This window comes from Ambystoma mexicanum, chromosome 4p (genome assembly GCF_040938575.1).
Source record: "Ambystoma mexicanum isolate Mex_15411 chromosome 4p, UKY_AmexF1_1, whole genome shotgun sequence".
NCBI classification, from domain to species: domain Eukaryota; kingdom Metazoa; phylum Chordata; class Amphibia; order Caudata; family Ambystomatidae; genus Ambystoma; species Ambystoma mexicanum.
The window spans coordinates 224,980,183-225,005,390 of record NC_090927.1 but is presented as its reverse complement, the minus strand read 5'-3'; the positions used below and the strand labels follow the sequence as shown (position 1 = coordinate 225,005,390).

General features: G+C 44.0%; 1 protein-coding gene across 2 annotated transcripts in view; it reads left to right on the top strand.

The window, feature by feature from the left end:
- The window catches only part of EFHC1 (EF-hand domain containing 1), a 285,060-nt gene that overhangs the window by 220,168 nt on the left and 39,684 nt on the right, over positions 1-25,208 (top strand). For both annotated transcript variants that reach the window (XM_069605742.1, XM_069605741.1), the window contains exon 9: positions 11,883-12,030. In XM_069605742.1, the coding sequence (XP_069461843.1) occupies positions 11,883-12,030 (148 nt within the window). The remainder of the gene's footprint in view (positions 1-11,882; positions 12,031-25,208) is intronic.

Genomic DNA, 25,208 nt, shown 5'->3' with positions numbered 1-25,208 from the left:
AACATTACCGCCCCTACACCATACTTCACATACATCTCATACGCCGGCGACCCCATGAGTGGCGCGACCTGGCCAGTTTCCAAAGATTGTCTACCACAGTGGAAAAATCCCACTAAGCAGGTGGACAATACTCCAGGCATGTTTTAACCTTACCCTTGGCTAATTAACCTTACGCTGGGGGTTTGATTTCGCAAAATCAACTCTCAACCAATATCAGGGTTACTTTGAATCGGGGCACGACTCACCTGATCAATCAATTCGTCTTTCGAGACGCAATTCGTCCGTATACTGACGCAACCAATAATCGTTGTGTCTGCGTATCTTGGCTCACTCTGCCTCGTTTCGGGACCCTCGCCTCCTTGTTCTCTGGCCGGACACGTCGAGCAGGGATCAGCTCTGTACAGATCTGCGAAGGAGTCTCATCACTTTCACAGGGGCGCCCCGAACACCTCTTGATCCCGGCTTGACCGTCTCATCCGTCTCGTCCTCGACGTTTTCCTCGCCTTCCTTATATTACAACGTACACGATGGAACAAGTGGGGGAGGGTCCCTATTCGGGTGCCATTTTGATGGGGCCCCTAGGGGACCCTCGCACATGGAAACAAGGCACAATCACCACACACGAACTGATACGCCAGACACGAGGTTGTATTCCCAAAAGCTAGGGTTTATTGCAAAGCAAATAGTCTCAGTTGGCCAACTGGGTCTCACGCCCCGCGACGTGTATCTCCAGACCCTGAGGGATGCAAGAGAACGAGAATTTTACAACAGTTACATATATACAAAGCGAGAATTTTACAATCAGCAGTGACATATTCAATACCGCCCATAATGTATTTCCTTTGAATTGGGTTCAACAATTGACAATTGTGACGAGTATGGCACCTTCAGACATTCATTTAGCAACAGTTTGCAATTTCGTGAGCCTGTAGACACAATTCTTTGTTTTACAGAACACATTGCTACTGTTGTTGCAAGCAAGCTGCGTGCAGGGGAGAGACACATTCCAGGCCTCGCTATCTTCTAGTTTCTATTCGTGTGCTAGGGGTCAACTCGATCTCCCGGGCTCTACTGGGCTCAGGGAAGGGGGACCGCAAAGGAGAGCATAATTAAAACCAATAATTGTTTGTTTCTACCATTTCTTCCGCATGAGCGAAACTAGCTGGCACCTTTGTAATGATTAAATGCCTTGTTGCTTACTTCCAAGGATTTGTGAGGGAGGAGACCGGGCATTACTGTCTGGGTCGCCTGCGTTATGTTTCAACAAGTATCTCGCGGCCTTGCTCTATGCATGAATAACAATGTAATAGTGGAATAGAATAAGCTTACAGCAAAGCAGTGTAAACAGAAGGCAAGAAGCGAAAGTCAAAAACAAAATGGCGATTTCTATTCCATCAAAATGGACACACTTTAGTCAGGCTTATGAGTCTGTATTACTAATACCGAATATATGAGGCAGTTGGTCTTCGGCCAACAAAATACATTGCCTCTGTTATGGAGGGGTATCTACTTTTTCTGGACTGGCAGATGTAGATGACCTGTAGCCAAATGACTCTGGGACAACACTGCTCCCATGGCTACGACTGAAGCGTCTGCCTCCACAAAGAACAGTTGCTCCACATCCTGATGAAGTAAAACGGGACTAGTGGTGAACGTCTCCTTCAAGAAACTAAAGGCTTCCTTTGCTTCATTACTTCCCATGAATTTCATATCCTTCTTCAAAAGTCTGGTAATAGGTACCACCACCATTGGTGAACAATCACGGATGAATCTGCGATAGAGGTTCGCAAATCCAATAAAACTTTGAATGTCTTTGACATTAATTGGTGTTTCCCACTCCCGAACTGCCTTTACCTTACTGGAATCCATCTCCAATCCTTCGGGGGAAATGACAAACCCCAAAAACTCCACTCTAGATGAGTGAAACTGGCTCTTCTCCAGTTTCGCCAATACATTATTCTCTCTTAGCTTCTTCAATACCTTCTGAATATGAACTTCATGTTGATTTACATCCTTAGGAAAAATTAAGATATCATCAATGTAAACAACCATGAAAATGTCTAGATATTCCCAGAGCACTACATTTTAATACAAAACTGGAAAGTGGCTGGAGCATTGCAAAGGCCAAAAGGCATCACCTGATATTCTAAAAGGCCAAAATTAGTTCTGATTGCTGTTTTCAATTTGTCACCCTCACGAATCCTCACCAAATGCTACACCCCTCTGAAATCCAACTTTGTGAAAATCTTTGCACCTTGCATTCTGTTTAACATCATCAAAATCAGCGTGAGAGGATAACAATGTCTTGTCCTTTTCTGGCACAAAAATAAAGGTGATGCAGCAGGAGACTGTGAATGATGAATTAAACCCCTGTCCAGGTTTTCTTGTAAGTACTTTTTGAGATGCTCATTCTCTTTTTACGTCAAAGCATACATTCTACTACAAGGAATTGGCACCCCATCTTCCAGGTCAATCTTGCAGTCATATGGGCAATGCAGTGGTAATTCGCTAGCCTCCTGCTTACTGAAGAACCACAATAACACTCAGGTAAGACTCCCACAAGAGCCCCCACCACATGCTTCTACCTCCTTAACCTTACTCCCCTTGAAAACCTCCACACTGCACTGTTCTGGGCAAAACTCCAATTTGAATTCTGCTGTTATTCTTGCCCAATTAATCAGGGGGTTGTGTTAAGTTAACCAGGGCTTGCCCAAAGTGATCTGCAACTGAGGAACATCTATTATTCAAACACAATCTCCTCCCAATGTCCCTCTGCTATTCTCAAACCAAATTGGCGAGTTGTGTGCATAATACGACCTAAAGAAAGCTGTGTGCCATCCACTGCTATAACCTGTTTAGGAACCTTCTTGCATACTACAAGAACCCCAAGACAAGTAGCTAAATTCTTATCCATAAAGTTCCCTGTAGCACCAGAATCACACAAGGACCACCACACCTCAATATACCTACCCAGTGCAAGGATACGTTTAAGGTAATATACAGCACTGAGGTCTGAATCATTTTGACCACCATCTAGCATCTAACTGCAAGACCAAGGTGATTAATTCCTCACAAGAAGCTGGTCGCTCTACAATAACTGTTAGCACATCTTTCAACTCCTTCAGTGACCCTCTACAGAAAAGAGAAGCTCTTTTCTTTTCTGGTCACCCACTCTCCAGAACTAAGGCCCTGACTGCGTAATATACTTAGTTAACTCCCTACTTCGCTTCAACTCCATTAATTCACTGTCTACACTTCGTGTCAAGGTACGCTGATCGAACATCTTATTGTACTCAGCTTTAAATAAGGTCCAATCCCGAAGTCTAACGCTCCTCCACCCACCAAAGGAACTCACCAGGCGGCCACCTCCCTTGCCAAATAAGAAATTAAAATGATGCTTTAGCAGGCAAAGTTTCAGGCTGACATATAAAATGGAGTTCACATTGAATTAAAAATGACTTAAACTTGCGCTTATCTCTACCAAAGTGCTCTGGAGGAGCCAAAGGTGTGGTAATTAAGGAAATTCCTGGAGAGATACTAGCACTCTTCTCCATACACTTGGCCCTTCCCAAACCTCCACACACTGGCTCAGGGTAAAGCACTGGTAGTTCCTCTCTGTTATTCCACACCGAAGAGGACAGTCTCACTGCCTCCGCTCCTTCCCTGTTAACCTGCAATCTCAACTCCTCCATTTTAGCACTAAGTTTCAATGCATCCCTCCTTGACTCCTTAATTTCTTCCCTCATCTCCATTAACATCCTTCGCAGGAAACTCAAGGTTAAATCTGATTCGGAATCCATCTGTACCCAGGCAGGACCAATAGCGGGGTCTTTTCATCCTTTAAGGTCCCGGATCACCATTCCTGCAGGGGCAGAAGATGAATCCTCCAGACCCCTTAGTCTGGTCTTCCCAACATCTTTTAGTTACGATTGCTGAGCTTACCAGCCCAGCGGAAAAGGGGGGGTGAATAAAACAATAAAAGGTTAGGTCCCTGCTGGTTGCCCTCTGCCTTCTGGACTTCCAGGAAAACCAGCAAATAAACACATTTCATGGTTACTCAACCTGCCCCATCTACTTCTTTTCTAAATTACTAATACCATCTCTCTGCTTTAACTGATAACCTCTGCATACAGCTTGGAGACACACTAGCTCAAGTAACTGTATGTAACTTCAGAGGTTTCTGTTTCCTTGTGATTTAAGAAGAAAAAAATGCCACTTGTCCAAAGTCACTAGTTTCATCCTTCCTTCAGAAACCGGAGTAAAAATGCTTTTTTTGCAGATAGGACTTACTCAGAAAATAAATGTTGTTTTCTAAAATTATTTACCAAAGGGTTCAGTCTTTACATTTTTACTTCACTTAAAAGAAACTTGGAACAGTGATCCTCTTCTTTACTTACCTGTCTTACTCAAACGTGGCACTCACACTCAGCAAGGATTTTCACTTTGCTCTACTACAATAGCACTCACACACAGCAAGGATCTTCACATCGCCTTGAACTCGATCTCTGAGGAGACCAAACAGCTGCTGTGGCACTGCGGGACGCCTCCTGTGCTCTCCTTCACTGGGTCCGCGCTGCCAATGATGCAATGCAATATTTACAATTTGGGAAATCTCTTCCTGAAGACGCATGCCTGTCACATCAACGGGTTCTTTACTCTTATCTGCTCACGAAGGCCTCAGCTGATCGTGTGCACTCACCCAGCAATGATCACAATCTCACTGCAGTCTCCGATCCGTTGTGCACTGCTTTAACAATTAGTTACTACAAATAACTTTATATACACTCCCTTTTCCAACAAAGCTAACTCAAGTATTATTCTTTCTACTGCTGAGTCTTGTTTGGAAGAGATTATTAAAGTCTTATTCTAATCATAAATCCATACTTACAATAAAAAAATGTTCCTAATGTAGAAACACACTTCTGGGTCCTGGTGGTATGCTCTACAGTCTTGTTGAGTTTAGCTCTTTTACAATTGACTCCCGAGATGTCCTTTTCACTGTTTTTTCACCACATTTCTCTGGATCTCTGGTTGCTGTGACCTTCTCTGCTCATAGCTAAAATGTGTTTATGCTAAAGGTTTTTATACTGAATAAAGCTGTTGATGATGGAACGAAAGGCAGTTTAGAATCTTGTTCAAGATTCCAAACTACCTCACAATAGCTTCTGAGCCTATCATTGCTGACTGGCATTCCCACCATTTTGAATTGGGACCACTCCTGCATTCTACAATGGCAATTTTAAGGAAAAGTATACTCCAGCACCCCACACTCAGCAACAGGCTTTTAACCCAGCTCCTATCCTGCGCCTTACACAATCCTTGTGACCCAGACATTCCTCTTGGCTATGATACTTAGTGGGAACCTGACAGTGAGGACCGCCAAAGCCTCCCGGTAAGCTGAGGGAGAATGAATGGGTTATGGGGGTACGTGAAGGGGAATGCTGTGTCACAGTGATAATGCGGGACAGCCCAATTAAAGACATTAAAGAAACTGACACGGATGAAAACATTGTTGGAAAAGGTGTGCTGACCCAATGCTTGAAAGAGGATTTGATTTACTTAATACATATACAAACAATATTAAAGGTGGGTCAGAGACCCAATGTTTGAGAAGGAGATTTGATATACATGAAAATAGTATTGAGAGAGGGTTGGAAACCCAACACTTGAAAAGTGGAATTTTTTGACAGTTGAAAACTTTGTCAAAAAAGTGCCAGGGACCCAACATTGGAAGAATATTGTCACATGGATGAAAGAAAGAGCGAACAGAGAAAGTAAAAGCCCTGGCAGGTTAGTGCACCAGGCAACCAGTGAGGCTGGAGGAGTGAGAAGGGAATCAAAGTAATATGCGGGCAGGAAAGTAAACCAGGACTGAGTGGAGAAGTGAACTTGAAAATTGTAAATTCAAAAGGGAGGATTCATACCCCTTTTAAGGATCAAAAAATAAGTTGCAAATACTCTGGCAGGAGAGTATACCAGGGGTCAAAAGAGGACTGAGTGTGAGAAATTGAACTGTGATCAAGTGACATTTAAAACTACAAGAAGAATTCTAGGGGAAGGGAAGCCCCTTTCCTGGTGGAACATTATTTTATTTTTGTTTGGTACCCTAAGAACTGTACGTTGAGAACTTTGAAAGAGAGCTACAAGTGCATAGCATACCAGAATCCCCCTTGTGCACATTATATTGAGTTTAGAGTGTAAGGGTCTGTTTAGGATTTTTAGGCACAGGACGGAGGACGATCTTTTGTTTAACATCCTGACACAGACGTTCCTTATTTTTGTTGAGTCAGGGAAACCCCTCTTAGGATTAGGGATAGGTAGGATTTCTCCCAACCCTTTTTATTATTTTCTGGAAATAAGAGACTATAATCAAAACCCACCACGTCACTGTGTCTGAGTCTTACTCCTGATCCCTTACATAAAATAAACAACTAAATGTATATGAATTTCTGTATGAGGCTTATAGTATAAGACCATCTAAAAACCATGAGCTTTGTGTGCTCGAGGACACATTTTTGGGATGGGGACACTCTGCCAGTTTTACTGTCCATTTCAGCACACCTGCATGGAAATAAATTCTCTCTCTGCCTTTGCGATCTGTGCATGCTAATTGGATTTTGGTGACGACTTTGTACAATATCATCAGTCATAGCTATTTACACACTTTTTGAAATAAAGGTATTGGTCACCAGGTCAGAGCATGCAAATAGACGTTGGCCAAAAAGCCAGGATTGGGCAAAGGCGACTCTGAAAAACCTAGGGCCAGCTCTTACTTTTTGTGGCTAGTATTACTAGTCATGGCCATACAATTATGCTTTTAACGATTTATTTCTATTTCAGCAACTACATGGCTCTGTACTTGGTACTATTGAGAACTAATATCTAAGGTTGTAGACTATATGGGGTGGGGTGGGCCTACCCTCCCCTTTGAACAGGATGATCTGACGGACATCCTTGATAAGGATCCACAAATGGATCCTATTTTACCATTTCATATCGCTCTCCAAAAAAGCCCGGCAGCAAATTGGGAGACGCCAGAGACTAATCTGGCAGTGAACAAAAACCTGACCAAAAAATACTCCCTTCCAGTAGTGACCCTGACTTCCTCTCTAAACACCCCACTCCAGAGAGTCTGGTGAAAAAGGCAGCTACTGCAACTTCCAAGAAAACAGCTCATCCAAATATCCCTCCAGATAGGGATGACAAGAGTAGATGGATGGGCAAGAAAAGTATTTTCTGCAGAGAGCATGGCTCTTAAAACGGCCAACTCCACATGTGCCCTTGCAAAATTCTCATTCACTCTATGGGACTGTATTGCCATGGCGGCAGAGCACATTCCCGAGGGGGAGGAAAGAGACTGGTTCTTGGCTATTGTTAGAGACGCAAGGAAGCCATGTGTGAGTCTCTTCAGATGTGCAATCCAGACTCCTCAACATGTCTTTTGACGGTTCTCACCTTTTTGGCAACAAGGCTGACGAAAGCCTTGAGAAGTTGTGGACCTCAAAAGCAGCAGCCAAAATTCTTAGGTGCCACTATTAGGCAGCCTCAGCCTTTTCGCCCCAGTGGACAGCCTTGGAGGGGTAGATCTTTTCGCTACTACTTCTCAATTGGAAGAGCGAGAGGAAGCGCTGATCAAAGAGGCCAAAGAAGATTCCCTCGGGGTTGTCGAGGGAGAGGTGCGAAGCCCGTTCAGGCAGGGGCATCCTTACCAACAGCCACTGCATCAGCCACCTCAAAACCTATCTGAGGTCTTGAGTCACACTTCACCAGTGGGAGGCAGACTGTCTCAGCATCTGAAAGAATGGCGAGCCATTATTTCGGATGCTTGGGCATTGGAAACCATAGCCCACGGTTACTGCCTTCCTTCCATTCACAGATCTCAGAACCATTCACTGGGGAGCCACTCTGAGGGTTCCAGATTCCCTCCTTGTGCAGGAAAGTTTGACCCTGCTAGAGAAAGGCGCTATAGAACTGGTGCCTGTAGCGGAGAGGAACAAGGGATGGTACTCACCATATTACCTAATAAATACCCAAGAAGGACGGAGGACTGAGACCCATATTAGACTTGAGATTCTTGAACAAGTTCCTCAGGAAGGACAGATTCAAGGTGGTCACACTTTCTCAAATCCTTCAGTCCCTCCAACTCCAGGATTGGATGGTGTCATTGGACCTTCAGGATGTTTATTTTCATGTGACAATCCATTTCAAGCACACAAAATACCAGATGTCGCCGTTGACAGTTCTCATTATCAGTTTCGAGTTCTGCCATTCGAGCTAACCTCAGCCCGAGGGTTTTCACCAAACTGATGGCGGTGGTGGCAGCGAGTCTCAGGAGAGGGCGGATTCACGTCTACCCCTACCTGGACGATTGGCTGATCAGGGTGGTTCTCCCGAACAAGTCCTGGATCATCTCAACGTCACCTGACACTCTCGTAACAGACTGGGCTTCTCCCTCAATTACAAGAAGTCCCATATGACACCTTCTCAAAAGTTCAAGTTCATCAGAGCTGTACTGGATACATCCTTGGGAAAGAGCTTGCCACCCGAGGTGAGGGCTCAAGACATTCTACAGATGGTCTCTAAATTGCAAAGTGCCCAGCATATCTCGGCCTTCCATTTTTTGAGGTTGCTGCCTCATGCCATCCTGCATTTTTCTGGTGCCTGCGGCTCACCTGAGAATGAGATACCTCCAATGGGCCCTTAAAACAAAATGGTCCCAGTTCTCAGGAAACATGACAGACCTACTTCAGATTCCAGGCAGGGTTACACAGGATCTCCTGTGGTGGACCTGCAAGGACAACATTCTGAAGGAAGAACCCTTTTGGCAACCATGTCCAGCGATAACAGTAGTGACGGATGCCTCACTCACGGATTGGGCAGCCCACACCAACCACCTGACAATCAGGGATCGTTGGTCTCCCTCAGAGTCCAAACTACATATCAATCTTTTGGAGCTGAGGGCAATCGGACTTCTGCTGAAGGCTTTTCTGCCCTCTGTACAGGGAAAGAATGTTCTAATGACGGACAACACAGTGGCCATGTACTACCTCAACCAGAGAGGAGGTGTAGGGTCACTACCACTGTGCAGAGAGGCAATGCAGCGTTGGTACTGGGCAATTCAAGAAGGAATCTCTCTATCAGCAGTTCACATAGCCGGAGAAAAGAACACGGCTGACGCTCTCAGCTGGCAGAGCACAGTCTCCCACGAGTGGGAACTAGCTCAGCAAGTCCTTCAAGAGATCAACACCCTTTGGGGAACCCCTCAAGTGGATCTGTTCACAACCAGAAGTGCAAACTGTTCTGCTCCAGGGAATTTCCTCAAAGAGGAGCTCTAGGGGACGCATTCGTAGTAGACTGGGAGGTTCCACTCCCGTAAGCGTTTCCTCCAGTCCCCCGTCATTCCTCACGTGATCAAAAGTTTGAGAAAGTTTGGGAAACACTTGATCCTAATTGCCTGAGATTGGGCCAGGAGGATGTGGTACCCGGACCTTCTGGACATGTCCATCTGCCCTCCAATACGTCTTCCAGTAAGAGAGGACTTATTCTCACGAGAGGAGGGTTGGGTTCTCCATCCAGAGGTCAAGACACTCAGCCTTCATGCATGGTTTCTGAAAGGCTGAGATACAAGGATTGGGACCTCCTGGATGACGTAATAGAGATTTTGCTTTCGGCCAGAAAGCAAGCAACAAAGTCCTTGTACCATTGCCAATATAACAAATTCTGCAACAGGTGCAGAGACAAGAAAGTAGACCTATTTCTATGCAAAACACCGGAAGTGTTATCTGTTCTACTATCCTTAGCCAATCTGGGGCTCCAGGTTGGAACTATCATGGGCTATTTAGCGGTACTACCCATCTTTAAGCGCTTGTCAGAAGAATGACCATATTTCAAAATCTCACTGGTGACACAATTTCTAAAGGGACGTACCAATGTATTCCCATCTCCTTTCCAGGTTCCAATTTGGGACCTTAATCTGGTATTAAGATTTCTAATGTGGGCACCCTTTGAACCATAAGCGCATTACAAATAACCTATCATATCATATCATACATTCATGTCCATTAAGGTTGTTAATATTTAAAACCATTCTCTTGGTAGCATTAACCTCAGCCCGTAGAGTGAGTGAATTGCAGGCACCATCATCCAAGCCACCCTTTACTATCTTCCACAAGGAAAGAGTTGTTCTGAGGGTTAGCCTTCATTTTACCCAAAATCATTTCTGATTTTCATGTAGGGCAGAAAATTGTATTGCCCGCTTTCTAACCTCCACCTTATCCTGGCAAAGAGGAGAACAGATTACATAGATTGGACCCACACAGAACACAGAGATTTTACATATCTAGGCTTTCCAAACTTCGTATTGACGATCAGCTTTTTATAAGCTATGCAGGTCACAAACTGGGTATGGCTGTGACAAAACAGACCTTATCCAGGTGGATCATTCAGGCAATTTCGGAAGGCTACAGACTAGCGGGCAAGGATCCTCTGGAAGGATTAAGGGCCCATTCCACCAGGGGCATGGCTACCACTACAGCCGTGCAAAGAGGTGTACCGATCAAAAATATTTGTGAGGCGGCTACGTGGTCTGCTATTCACACATTCACAAAACATTACTGCCTTATCTTCCCTCGGCCAGGAAGGAAGAGTCGGTTCATTCGGTTCATGCAAACCATTGAAAACTAAATTCTTACTCCCTCTACCAAATCAAACACTGCTTTGAGAGTGTATCAAAGATGAAGAATACGTGGGAGGACACAATCCATTCAAAGAACAAGTTACTTATCCCTGGTAACGTTCTTTTGGCTGGATGTTCCTCCCACATATTCCTCATTGCCCTCCCAGCCTACCCCACAGTAGAATTTCCCATGCTATTAAAGCTTTCGCACCTTCAAAGTTTAGTACGGTCAAACCTGTGGTTATGAGGGTAGTTTCTACTGTAAGAAAAACAGAACTGAAGCCAACGAGCGCGGCACGTGCTATATATGCCTTCAGTGATATCATCCTCGAGGCAGTGGCCTGCGAGCGACATCGAGTCGACTGCATCGACGCATAGTGCCCTCTGCTGACATTTATTTTCTCGGAAGCAGCTGAAGCTGGATATCGTATATCAAAGATGAGGAATACGTGGGAGGAACATCCAGTTGAAAGAACATTACCACGGGTAAGTAACTTGATCTTCACTGCCTTTTGTCCTCATCAGTGCATAACTTCGGTGTTATTTTTTATCCTTCGCTTTCTTTTTCACGCCATAGCTCCTCTATTGCTTGTTCTTGCCATTATGCTCACCTCTACTTTTCCTGCTACAAGACCTATCCTCTTTTCTTATTTTTTTTTTCTCTTATTGATTACTGCTCATCTCTCCTACTTGGTCTCCCTGCCTCACATCTTCTCTCCCTTCTTTCTGTTTATAACTCTTCGATTCGTCTTCTTTTTCCTTTGCCTTCTTGCTCTTCTATTACATCGTCCCTACTCTCTATTTCGTTGCTTCCTTTTGTATCATGTCGCCTTTAACATTTTCTTTAAATTGTCCTTATCTTTCTTCGCTAGCCACGTTTTATGCTCTCTCCCGCTTTCTTAGTTCTCAGAACCTATTTCTTCTTACTGCCCATAAGGCCCCCTGTGGCTCTTCTCATTTTCGTTCCTTTGTTCTTCTAGCTCCTAAACATTGGACCTCTCTTCCTCTTTGCTGCCAATCTGAAAGTCCATCTTCTATCTTCCCTTTCCACTTAATTCTGTTGGCCTTTTCCCCTCTTCTGCTTTACATGTGATTGTGCCGCCTTTTGATCAATTCTGTTCAGTGCTTTATAAATGTAATAAAATTGAATGAAAATGAACTACGACTTTCGTTAATAAAAGACGTTTCATTCCTTTGTATTTTTCAGTTTTTGGTCACAGGTTCATCATCAGTGATGCAGATGTGTACGTGTTGAACTACATCGAAGCAAACCGCGACAAGTATCCATTGGAAGTGCTGACCTCTCTGCAGAAACATTTGGAAGGACGTAGAGAGGCGGCTCCGAGGCTGATATGGTGAGATACCAATATTTATTATGATTGGCACTTTACTAATATATCCTAACGTATACCCATATAGATCTTTATTTCATTAGAACAAGCCTGTAATAATTAGCGCCTTCCGATAAAAATGGCAAATTCAATATTCGCACACAATGGGGTCATTTCAATCCCTGTGGGGAGAAAAAGTTCTGAGGTAAACCAAAGCGGGAGTGATTTTTGCCACACACTCACCGTCTGGAGGATGTTAAAGGTGTTTTTCCCTGCCTTCAAGTGTAGTTTTACAGCATCATGAGATTGTAATGCAGGTGTAAAATTAAGGATTCCTAAGAGCAGGCAGATTCTGTAGGGATCCATTGTAAATGCCACCTGCAAAGAGTAATTTGTAGCTTGTAGGAGCCATTCATATTTTATTTAAAAAACAACGGAGAGTAAAATTAGAATATAGGCGTTATCTTCCTTTTCATACTTTTTACTTTTGCACTCTGTATTGTAAATTTTTAAACTTGCATGCACGGGACCCAAAAGCATGAAATTGCCAACATTGGTGGTCTCCTCAATGCAATTAGCACCTTTTACCGAATGGACCCTGGTGTCTTTTTTTACTCACCCAACCAATCTGAAAGATTAAAATAGGTGCAAGTCCATTGTTTCCATAGTATCAATGCTTCCTTCTGGGAAGTGTGACTATTGTGTAGGTTTATCATTTCTAAGTGCTAGAAATCTGCCTTGAAGAAGTAAATAAGAGAGAGTTAAACTAACTCAGCAGCTGGAAGTTTACTTCCTGGTTTAAGAATTGTTTCAGGAGCTCTCAAACATTCATAGATTCAGAAATCTTCTTTTTCACTTGTGAGTTTACATCCGGTCCTGGTGACCTCATACTTCAGTCTCCCTGAATTTATGAAAGCCATTCTTTTGTGAGGGGTCTCAGGAATATATTACTGGAAAATTGAGGGTGGTCGTATGTTTGGTACTTGCATATTATGATACTATGTTTGCTGTGTTCTGGTACACTTTCCCTAAGTCTCTCGCAAATAATGTGAGATACAGGGAAGCCAGATACCCCTTCTTTAGTTGCTTTAAATAGTTAGTTGGGTGGATCGTCTGGCTATAGCCCTCAACATGCTGCACTCAGTATCTTTCCTCTCAAGTGCATATCGCCCTCAATATGCTCCCAGTAAAGTACTGGGCTGCACTGGATTCTCTTCTCCTGTACCAGCTCCCACCTCTCTTTCCCACATTACCTGTTAATATCTTTCATCTACTTTTACACTGGACTGGAGCTCTTCCGTGCCTCAACGTTGTGTGTAATTGGTTAAGTATACCTCTAAATTAACCCAGGGTGACACCATTGCCCGGGGCCACTAATTCCCTCACCCTCCCGCATTTCGTTCCCCCATGAATCTCATGTTATGTCGCTTTATAGGATCCTCAGGTTGGTTACTTACATAATTGGAAGGGGTTGCATGGCCCAATGTGCTCAAAGGCAGTCGCCACCATTTTAGAGTCATATAGCGCTGGCTAGGGTCACTGCAGTGGAGTTCCTAGCCCTACTGGGAGAAATTGCCTCTTCATTCCATTCACTCACTCTGAGCACAAATGTCCCAATCTACCCACAACACATCTCTGCTGGTGAGCAAAACAAGAGGCATATGAAGGGATTCCTGTGCCATTGGCCTTTTCGTTGATTCTCTCCCAGCATGAGCCAGATTTGCGAGCCTCATCCGCGCTCTTCTTCCTTTTCTCCTGAACCAATGTGAAGGTATTGCTGCAGTCACTGACCTGAACATGACCTTTGGTAAAAGAACTTGAGGGAAAGGATAGAGGTTCTGGGGTATTCCCTATATAACACCTCGGAGTCGGTGCAGTGTCTCGTGAGTCTCTGACCCACTGCTTACCTGGAGTTCCTGCTGGAGAAGTGCTGTCCTTCTTCTATTGCTACTATCAACCAGAGGGGTGTGGACTTAAAAACCTCCTCTTTCCGCGGAGCGGCGCGGAGTCAGTGCAGAGTCTCGTGAGTCTCTGACCCACTGCTTACCTGGAGTTCCTGCTGGAGAAGTGCTGTCCTTCTTCTATTGCTACTATCAACCAGAGGGGTGTGGACTTAAAAACCTCCTCTTTCCGCGGAGTCGGTGCAGAGTCTCGTGAGTCTCTGACCCACTGCTTACCTGGAGTTCCTGCTGGAGAAGTGCTGTCCTTCTATTGCTACTATCAACCAGAGGGGTGTGGACTTAAAAACCTCCTCTTTCCGCGGAGCGGCGCGGAGTCGGTGCAGAGTCTCGTGAGTCTCTGACCCACTGCTTACCTGGAGTTCCTGCTGGAGAAGTGCTGTCCTTCTATTGCTACTATCAACCAGAGGGGTGTGGACTTAAAAACCTCCTCTTTCCGCAGAGCGGCGCGGAGTCGGTGCAGAGTCTCGTGAGTCTCTGACCCACTGCTTACCTGGAGTTCCTGCTTGAGAAGTGCTGTCCTTCTTCTATTGCTACTATCAACCAGAGGGGTGTGGACTTAAAAACCTCCTCTTTCCGCGGAGCGGCGCAGAGTCGGTGCAGAGTCTCGTGAGTCTCTGACCCACTGCTTACCTGGAGTTCCTGCTGGAGAAGTGCTGTCCTTCTATTGCTACTATCAACCAGAGTGGTGTGGACTTAAAAACCTCCTCTTTCCGCGGAGCGGCGCGGAGTCGGTGCAGAGTCTCGTGAGTCTCTGACCCACTGCTTACCTGGAGTTCCTGCTGGAGAAGTGCTGTCCTCCTATTGCTACTATCAACCAGAGGGGTGTGGACTTAAAAACCTCCTCTTTCCGCGGAGCGGCGCGGAGTCGGTGCAGAGTCTCGTGAGTCTCTGACCCACTGCTTACCTGGAGTTCCTGCTTGAGAAGTGCTGTCCTTCTTCTATTGCTACTATCAACCAGAGGGGTGTGGACTTAAAAACCTCCTCTTTCCGCGGAGCGGCGCAGAGTCGGTGCAGAGTCTCGTGAGTCTCTGACCCACTGCTTACCTGGAGTTCCTGCTGGAGAAGTGCTGTCCTTCTATTGCTACTATCAACCAGAGTGGTGTGGACTTAAAAACCTCCTCTTTCCGCGGAGCGGCGCGGAGTCGGTGCAGAGTCTCGTGAGTCTCTGACCCACTGCTTACCTGGAGTTCCTGCTGGAGAAGTGCTGTCCTCCTATTGCTACTATCAACCAGAGGGGTGTGGACTTAAAAACCTCCTCTTTCCGCGGAGCGGCGCGGAGTCGGTGCAGAGTCTCGTGAGTCTCTGGAGGCTCACGAGGCTTACGAGGCACCTTCTGTCATCTAGTGTGTGGTCAACATGAACCGTGAAAAGCAGCTACCGCGAATCATCCACCACCCTCTAACGCGTCTACAGCTGCGCAGAACTGAGCGAGGAGTTCCTTCGAAGACAACTGAAACTACAAGCCTAAACAAGGAGGATTCTGCGACTGCTCAAGTAAGAAAAATATGCGGCTTTTCTTCCCCGGCCCCTCGTACTATCTCTCTCCCAAACCCCTTAACATTTAAGCCTCGCGAAAATCATTCAAACACGAGAGCTAATAACATTGTAACTGAGGCAACAAATATGGAACACCCATTTGATGACCCACCCCAGACTCACCTCATGTTTAAAAATCATGAGACCTTACCTCACAGTCGGATGGCTCCTTTGGGGGCGGGTGTGGTGGGGGCTGCCGGAGCGTGTGCAGTTGCCGGGGTGTGTGCAGCTGCCGCGGTCGGCTGTTGGTGTGCCGAGAAGGAGGCGGCGGCGAATGATGTGTCAATCAACCATGCTCCAAGAGATCAAGGCGTGCAGTGTGCCCGGGGGAGGGGGAGGGGTAACCCTGATCCCCTGGTGGCCATGGGGGGAAGGAAACTCTTATCTGAGCCGCCGCGGTTGCGAGTGCTGGCCTTGCAAGCCGTGCAAGTGGCTGGACTGGATGCAGACCCCGTGCCTGTAGTCATAATGCCAAGAGAAAGGCGCCTAACTTCAGAATGCACAAGTGATTGGTTAGAATGCGCGCTGACCTGTCCAGGAGTCCTCGTGAGTGCCCAAAAGTTTCATATACCCGTCACTCACCCCGCGCTCATACCCGAGCTAGGTGAAAATGATACAGACTGCACCACTGAGACTCGAGAAAAATACACAGATTGCAATAAGGAGTGCATGGAAGTTTTCCACTTGTTGGAAGAGACAGATGTAAATTGCAAAATCAATAATCCATCCTCTAAAAAACCGGAAAGATGCAATGACGCCTCTCGCCAAGACGAGGCGGGGATTGCCTCGCCACAAGAAAATATAGATCCTGTTTGTTCAAAGAGCAACATTATGAAAAAAAGTTTGCAATCCCCTGCAAAAAAACAAAATTCGCTGGCCATTGTAAATAAATTGCTATCAGACTTGATTGAACTGAATGGCTCTTTAACCTCAAAACCAGCTGTAGCTAATGAATCAAAAAGCAATCTGGAAGAAATACACAGTGAATCATGTCCAACACAGCAAACACCACCGATACCAGTTAAAGTATCTACCCTGCGGAATCACTGGCTAGGTGGTGCAAGAAAAAGAAGACGGGTGGCTGAAAGTTTGTCACCTCTGTTCGAATGCTCACAGAATAGACCCAGGCAAATCGATAATACTTCTTCTTCAAACTTAAACGGCAATCATCAAGAGAGATGCTCCTCACCTAAGATCACTCTCAGCCTAAGTACAGAAAAACGGCTAGCCTCATCTAGCAATGATGAATCTCTCTCATACTCTCCAGAAGAACAAAGGTATAATTCAAAACCAAAACGTTTGATCAATAGAGCTCCATCAAATCGAAGTAGGAATGATGCAAACGTTCAGAAATTAATCAAGGAGGCTTTAAATGAATTAAGACCTTTTGTCATGTCTTCGCTGACAATAGCGATAGCCCCTATGCTTAAGATGTATGAGCAAATTAACGAGAACATAAAAGATCTCTCAACCCTGTCTGCTTTGATGAATTCGAGACTGCCTCTCGCAGATACCCAGGGAGCTATGACAACTGCCAAACTATGGGGAAACATCCAAAGAATAGACCAGTCCATCAAGGACCTAGCAGACCAAAAGAGAAATAATACTGAAGACAAGAGAGTTTTAGCTGAGGTGACCAGAGAGGCACTGGGGCTATTAAAACAAAGTCAAAAACTGAGAAGGGATGAAGTGGACCCAAACACGTCTCTGCAATCTTCATCGAGGTCTGTTGTTACCCAAGAGAAAGGTTTTGAGGGGCTGAATCAACAACCGGTGAGCCGGACCGGTACGGCACTACCATGTTTGTCTGGACATCCAGACAAAGAAACAACACAAGTCCGCCTTGGAGAAATGGAAGGTATGGAACCGTCTATCGTGGGAACCACATGTCCCACGTTGATGCAAACTATACAGGTTTCCTGCCCATCGTCAAATGTGGCGAATGTTACTCATAATCTTCACCCTGTAACGTGCCAACCAAACATTCGCAATCAATCGGAAAAAGAGAAGACTGCAGTCGTCCAGGATACTACCCCCAAACAGAAGTGTGTCCAACAACTTCTGTCAACGCCGATGGCATCATAGGGTCCGGTGACATCCATTCGCAAGTCCTACATGCTAATCAAAATCCTCAGTCTACAGGTGAAAAGAAAAAGACCGTAAGCGTCCTCAATACACCAAATGAAACGGACTTTCTATCCCCATGTTCGACAAATGAAGTGGAGGATTCTAGTTCAAGTGGAGGAAATATTTCTGGTCAAAATTTAAGTAAGAATAAAACTTACGATATATTTCAGAAACCGAACTTGTCCATTTCAAGTCAAGATCTGGAAAAGAAATCAAAAAATCAAAAATGTAAGAGAAAACAAAATAATCTCGGCTCAAGAAAATTTCTCAGGAGTCTGAAGGCAGTGAATGTCTTCGTAAACACAAAACGGCCGAGTGGAAGTCTCGAAAAAGCTCTGCCTAGTTCTAAAACAAACGAAAAAACTATTGTTGAAGAAACAATTTTCGTAGATGAAAGCGTAGAAATTGCACAGAGTGAACTTCTTGACTTTTCTACCTACGAGGATGGTTCATGCTATGAAGAAACTGAAGAGCAAACTGCTGAGGACTCTGCGAATCAAAGTGTTCCACAACGCGAGAACAAGCAGCTGGTAAAACACACACAAGATGTGGCAAACTATGGAAGAATCTGCCAACTAATATTGCCCATTGAAGACTCAAAAGCCCCAGATCCAGTACAACAAGAGATCAAATTCGAGACAATGGATGAGAAAAGAAAACGGCTAAGAGCTGTTAACGATCTGATTGAAATATCACACAACAGAAACGATACAGGGACTATAACAGACAGTCTAAAGGTGAAGGATGCCGCTGGAACACCGAGATGCCATACTCCACCAGGTAAATCCTTGTTTAAAACATGCTCAAAGGATCTCGCAATAGGATCAACCGCCAACAAGAATGATGGAACCGGGAGGCAAGCCAATCAAAAAAATAGCCTGCAAAATGGGAAACACAAAAAGCCTGGGAGGCACGTATTGATCCTGGAACGAATTTTAGATACAAAAGATGGCCTAACGTTAAATAGAAATAACGTATTACGCCTATTACATCATGTGCCCGGCCTTCGCTCCATAGAGTCAAATGACATTCAAACAGTCGAATTTGTAAGTGATCATCGAAATGACAAAGTCCGACTTCACATTGACTCCAGATTAATATGTGACTTGCTCATGAACGCAATCCAGTTCCTGCTGTCCCTGGGATTCGACATTCATGAAGAAAGAAATACGTCCCGGGAAGATGTATTCTCCATAGATACCCAAAGTGGAAGTTCGGAAGATTTCAAAAGTCAGGATAGACATGCTGAGAAACCTGGTGTGGCCCAAATAGGATCTACAAGTGAGCAGGCAGCAGAACGACCAGTAACACTCCAGATTGAAAAGGAGTTCAATGATAAAAATCATGTACGCTTTACACCCGGCGAACAAATAAAAATTACAATAAATGGAAACATAAGCACAGCACCAAATGAAAACGATGCAACACAAGATGTAGAAAAACCAAATAAGAGCTCAAACTGGAACTGGTTAGCAGGTGCCCTAGGCAGTAAATCGAGCTAATGCCAACAAGGGCCAGTCGGCCCGACCATAAACATTCTTTCTTGGAATACAAGAGGCTTCATACACCTATTTAACGACCCAAAAAACTGGAGCAACGATCAAACCGTTATTTGCTTGCAAGAAACATGGATGGCAAACTGTCCTGTGTCTGACGTATACGAGCTAACTATAAAGCCGGCTATTACAAGAGCCAAGGGACGTCCATCTGCTGGTCTCTTAACAATGATAAAGAAGAACTCTGGTTGGAACTTAGAGAAAGCAATAAACGTATCACCTTTCATACAGTATTCTGTGATTGCCGCGAAAAATGAGATGAACAACAACAGAACCCAAATTCACATCATCAATTTCTATTGGCATCACAAGAATGCAGGAAAATATAAATTCATAACAATGGTGTGTGATCTAATTGATGGAATAAACAGTGCTCATCATAATCCAAACATTATCTGTTGTGGTGATCTTAATCTGGACTGCGTGAACGAGGCAAAGACGCCTGGACCTAAAACCTTGTTACAAAATCTGGCAAAAAAATGGTGTGATGATCTCGAGGAAAGAAATGTCACCATCTTAAATGGGAACATCACGGGTGATATTCCGCCAAAAAAAACGTGGAGATTTCTGAAGCAGTCCTCCACCATAGACTATTTCTTTATATCTGATAGTCTGCAACAACGAGTCATTGCTCTCAACATCACAGCAAACTCAAACAGTGACCACAGTCAACTAGAACTGGCAATCAAAATGTCAAACATTAAGAAGCCCCAACAATAGCACAGTCAGATTTCTGTTGAACCTAACAGATCTCGGCTGAGAATAAAACCTCAAGAAGTCAAGATATTAACAAAATCCTATGACAAGTATGTACTGAGTGTAACAGAATCGAGAGCTGAATATAATTGCCTTCTACAACAATTTATGACGGTAGACTTGGGGTTGAGAAAACCTTCCCTCCAACCAATACATCGTTTTGATAAACAAGTTCGGGAAAGAAAACAACAACTGCGAAAGGAATTGAGGCTCCATAGAAACCTGAATGTTGAACAACAAAAGAAGGCGGTTAAAATCAGCAAACAGAAATACAAAAACTGGCAAATCTCGCATAAAGGAGTCATGTACCAAAACGACAGCGAAACAATGCTTGCCAGCCTCAACAACAAAAATTCCTCCGAGTTTTGGAAACTAATAAACAACATTAACTGCACGCAAGACGCAATTCAATCAAATATGGTGAATGAAAAAGATTGGATCAACCACTATAACTCAGTATACGAGAAAAAAAGTACCACCATCGACCCGATACTCCCTGAGCTCTCAAAATGGGACTTGCACTTTGATAAAGAGGACATCTTACAGAGTATCCAAAGATGCTCCTCCTCCAGGGCACCGGGACCAGATGGCCTGACAAACTTTATTCTCAAACAAAACCCTGAAGAGTGGGCAAACTTCCTATCAAAACTGTTTGCCACAATTGCTAATGAAGCAAAAGTCCCAACCAGTTGGAAAACCGCAATTGTCATTCCAATCTTTAAAAAAGGCAATAGAGCTGAACCTAAAAACTACAGACCCATTGCCTTGCTGGACGTTGTGGGAAAAATATTCGCGACTCAAATACAGAAACAACTCCAAGAGTGGATCCAAGAGTCAAGTCATCTGGACATCCGTCAAGCGGGTTTTGTCAAAGGTGTAGGCTGTGGCCTAAACCTTTTTCTGCTAAACCTACTTAAGATGGATGCAATAAAAAGAAACAAAAAATTCTACTTGGCATTTGTGGATTTATCACAAGCCTTTGATAGCATAGATAGAGAGCTACTTTGGAAAAAAATGTTTGATTGGCAATGTCCAATTAGCCTACTTCCAGCAATAAAAGCATTACATACCAACACGGAGATAAAAATAAAGCTAGATAAAAGTGGCACCCTATCGGCTCCAATAAAAACATATCGAGGAGTAAAACAAGGGTGCCCTCTGGCCTCTGTTATCTTCAATCTGTTTATCTCAGACTTGGGCGATGCATACAAAGGTGCAAACACTTTTCCTCCAAAAGTTAATGGAAAAGATCTGCATTGGCTTTTGTATGCGGATGACCTTGTTCTCTTGGACTTGACGCCAATAGGTCTGCAACGAAAACTCGGGATTTTAGCGCAATATATCAAGCTAAACGGCCTAAATGTGAACACACAAAAAGCAGAAATTTTAATCCTGCAAGATCTGCAAAAGAACAAAGATCTTATTGGGAAAAAAAAGTTCACGTGGAAACTGGATGATGGCAAAATTGAGCTAAAAAAACAATCGCTGTACCTGGGTATGTTGCTCAGCTCAAGTATAAACGATGCCCCATGGGTACGAAAAGTCAAGTCAAAATGTAAACAATTGACAGCGCAGGCTTGCATTGTAAACTCAAAATTCGGGAAACGCTCATTAACACCTGTTTTAACATTCTATAAGGCAAAAGTCATACCGGCCTTGATCCATGGAGCTGAATGTGCCTTTGGCTGCCCAGCAGAATTATGGGCCTCTTTGGAACACTCGTTTTGGTCGAAAGTCTTGTGTCTACCCCCTGGCATACCAACCGCCTGTATAAGATATGAGCTGAGCCTCCTATCTATTAATGGAAGGATAACGTGGAACACCCTAAATGAATTCCGCAAAGTATCTGCTGAAAAGCCGATCATCCAATATAACATCCTAAAAACTTCAGCTATAGAGCATGATAATTCTGTGCTCTCAATGTGGCTCCAACGTTGTGAAAAAATCCTCAGCGACATAGGAGCGGACAAAAATCTACTGCAAGAAAATCCGAATAAGGTCAAATCCTTGCTGTGGATCCAAGACTGGATTGACACGGGTGACACGTGCAAAAAACACAGAATAATGAAGCTGATGCCAAATGGAGAGAGAAATTTGAACAAAACTCAGCCATACTTACACAAATTTCCAGACAAAAAACGTAGAGCATTGTTCATGAAATATCGTCTCAACCAATTTCCAACCAAAGAAAATCTAAACATACGGAACGGTATGGATCAAACCTCCACAACGTGACGACTCTGTGAGAAAGATACTGAAACGTTGAAACATCTGACGCTGGCATGCAGTTATCTGACACAGGAACGCACAAAGCATCTTGGAAGGTTTATAATGGCAAAGCCTTCATTGTCCGCTGAAGAATGGTGGGCACGACTCTCTCAAGAGTCAGATCGCAGCCTAACATTTGAACTAACCTTCTTTTTAGAATCAATGATGGAGAAGCTACTAAAGGCAGAACCTAATCTGGAATTACAACAGTCGAAGTTATCAGAGGCGGGTGTTTAATCAGCATCAGTGGAAGATCCGTCCCTTTCCTGTAAACACCTAGCTTTGAAGTTTTGGTGAATGTAAAACCAACCCAAAACATTGTGCCAACGAATCTATGTCACATAAGGGACTTACTGATTGGTTCTGCCTTTTTGTGGGTTCTCTAGATTGGTGGCTTTTCCTAGTCTTCTCCTCTGTATTTCTTTTCTTATTTTTTAAAGGTTTGTAACAAACCAATAAAAAAAAAAAAACAAACAAAAAAAAAAAATATAACACCTCAAGGGGTTGCTTCACAAAGCTGGTGGCTTATCATGGCCCCCAGGTCCTTCTGGCTCTCCCTAGCTGGGCTTAACAAGTGACTTTGTCACTGGCCATAGACTTGCAGCTAAGCATGTTTATTGTGCAGGTAGAGGAAATGTTCTTTTTGGTGTTAAAACAAGGGTACTAACCTGGTTGCCGGCTCTGCCTCCCTTGTTCTGTTTCTTTTCTTTGTCATTGGCGATAGACAGATAAACCTTTGGTATAGTTAAAGGTTGCTGATGACACCATCTTGATAGCGCACACCGCAAATGCACTTCAGAGGCTTATATCGGAATACACTGTGTTCATTAACTCGCTTAACCTAAAGATTAACACGGCCAAATCTGCAGTTATGGGATGTGGTCTGGGCAAGAAGGCAATAAAAATGCACCCAAAGCAGAGTAATATTGTGGCCATCCCCAGGGTGAATGAATTTGACCACCTGGGCATTCGGTTCTCTCTCCCTGCCACAGGAAAAGCCCATATAAGTAAACAAGAGATCTGCATGGGCCAATCACTGGGAGTGGTCTCACGTTTCAGGGCCCTGTGCACCAGCCAACCTCTGCACATGATCTTCAAGGTTTATAGGACCCAGACTAAGGCCGCCACCAATTATGGTGCGTGCATTTGGGGCTTTGAGGGGGCTCGCCGCTCTCTAAATGGAAGAAAACTAAATTTTGAGGGAGCTGCTGGGATTACCCAGTTCAGCCCCTGTTTATTCCATTCATGCTGAATTGAGTCTCAGGTTTTTGGAGGACTGGGTCTTGGCTCCCGTTTGTTTCTGGCTAAGGATTTAGTCTAACCCGAGCGTGGCTCTGACGCAGCATATTATCAGGAACATTAAAGGGGCAGAAGAATGGAAGAGGATCCCTTGGCTCAAGTATAATAATGGCCTTTTGATTCAGTTTAATGTTCCTTCACTGTTCCCACTAAATGATCTGCTAAGTATGGAACATGCATAGAATTTGAAAAAAAGGTTTTTGTATAATATTTAAGAATATCGTGAAGCCAGTGCATCGCTTGTCCCTGGCCGTGATTAGCTTGGTGGACACCATGCAGTCATATTTTAGTTTTGGTGCTCCTTTACAGAATCGCTTGGCCAAAACCATTTCCAAAACCATTTCCCATTTCAGCCAGTTGCTGTTGAGAGCAGTCACTGTAAACTGGAAGGGCTATTCTAACTCCTCTAATTGCCTGCCCGTGGGTACCGGTCGGAGGACATCTTACATTTTGTAATATTCTGCCCTCTTTATTCATCCATTAGACGATGCACAATTCTGCCTGTCCTGCGACAGATGAACTTTGAACAATGCAGGCCCACACTATTTCTTCTTTTAATGGCAGATACCCTTTATGTGGCATGGGCGCTGCTGTCGTTTTTAAAGGGAGCTTTGAATTTAGGGAAATATTACTTAGCTCCTATACCAAAGGTTTAAATTGCACAGGCTAAAGATTGCTTGTGCATAGGTTTTTTAAGTGATCTCCATTATGAATTCTGTCTATCATTTACTTTTTCAGTATTGTCTGGCTTGCAGGAACATTGTTGGAGAAAACAAAGTTTTTTTAATGAATATTATTTATTTGATGATGATATATTTTGGATTTTAATGTTGTATCTAGGGATTTCACATTAATGAACAATGATTAAGTACTGTCTGCATGGTTTGCACATATGGTTGTTCTTTTGTTTTGTTTAACAAATGCACATTTTTAGCCTTAATGTATTATATTTACTATATTTGTTTTATTTTACTGCATCTATGTGTTAATTCAATATTGCAATTGGTTTTGACTTTCATGGCACTTTGTGGCCGAAATAAATTTTAAAAGAAGTTAAAGGTTATTTGACTATCATTCCTGACTTTAGACGGATGACAGAGAAAGCATTTTATTTTTCAATTCCAACAGTCATGCAGTTCCTGAAGAGATTAGTAAATCCCTTCCCTCCGACACCTTTTGCCGTCGCCTCTTGGAATTTGAATCTTGTATTGAACCTTTTGAGGGCAACTCCACTGGAGCCTTTGTAGTCTTGCCCTTTTGCCAGCTCATATGTTAAGCTATTGTTCTGATTATGATCGCCTCAGCTATGTGTGGGCGAGTGAACTGCAGGGTCTAAGTGTGATGGCCCCCCTAAGTGTGTATGTCCCCCTTATGGGCCTTTCCTAAAGAAAAGATTAAGTTACACTAAGGGTTCCTCAGCCTCTCCTGATGAATATCATATATCAATATAATGTTCAACAAATTATTCATCTGCTTGCTTGCTTGCTTCTGCGCCTTTCTATCCTTTGAGGCGGAGGAACGCTTACACAGGTTGGACCAAAAGGGGGTGATTGTTTTTATATTGCCAGGTCTAACAGGTCCTGTGCTCATTACAGCTATATGTTGCCTTTGTAAGCCCCGAGGCTATGTCTCATTGAGTATTTCTGTTCATCAAGACCTGTTACAGGCAATAACTACTTCTTTACAGGCAGTGTTACCT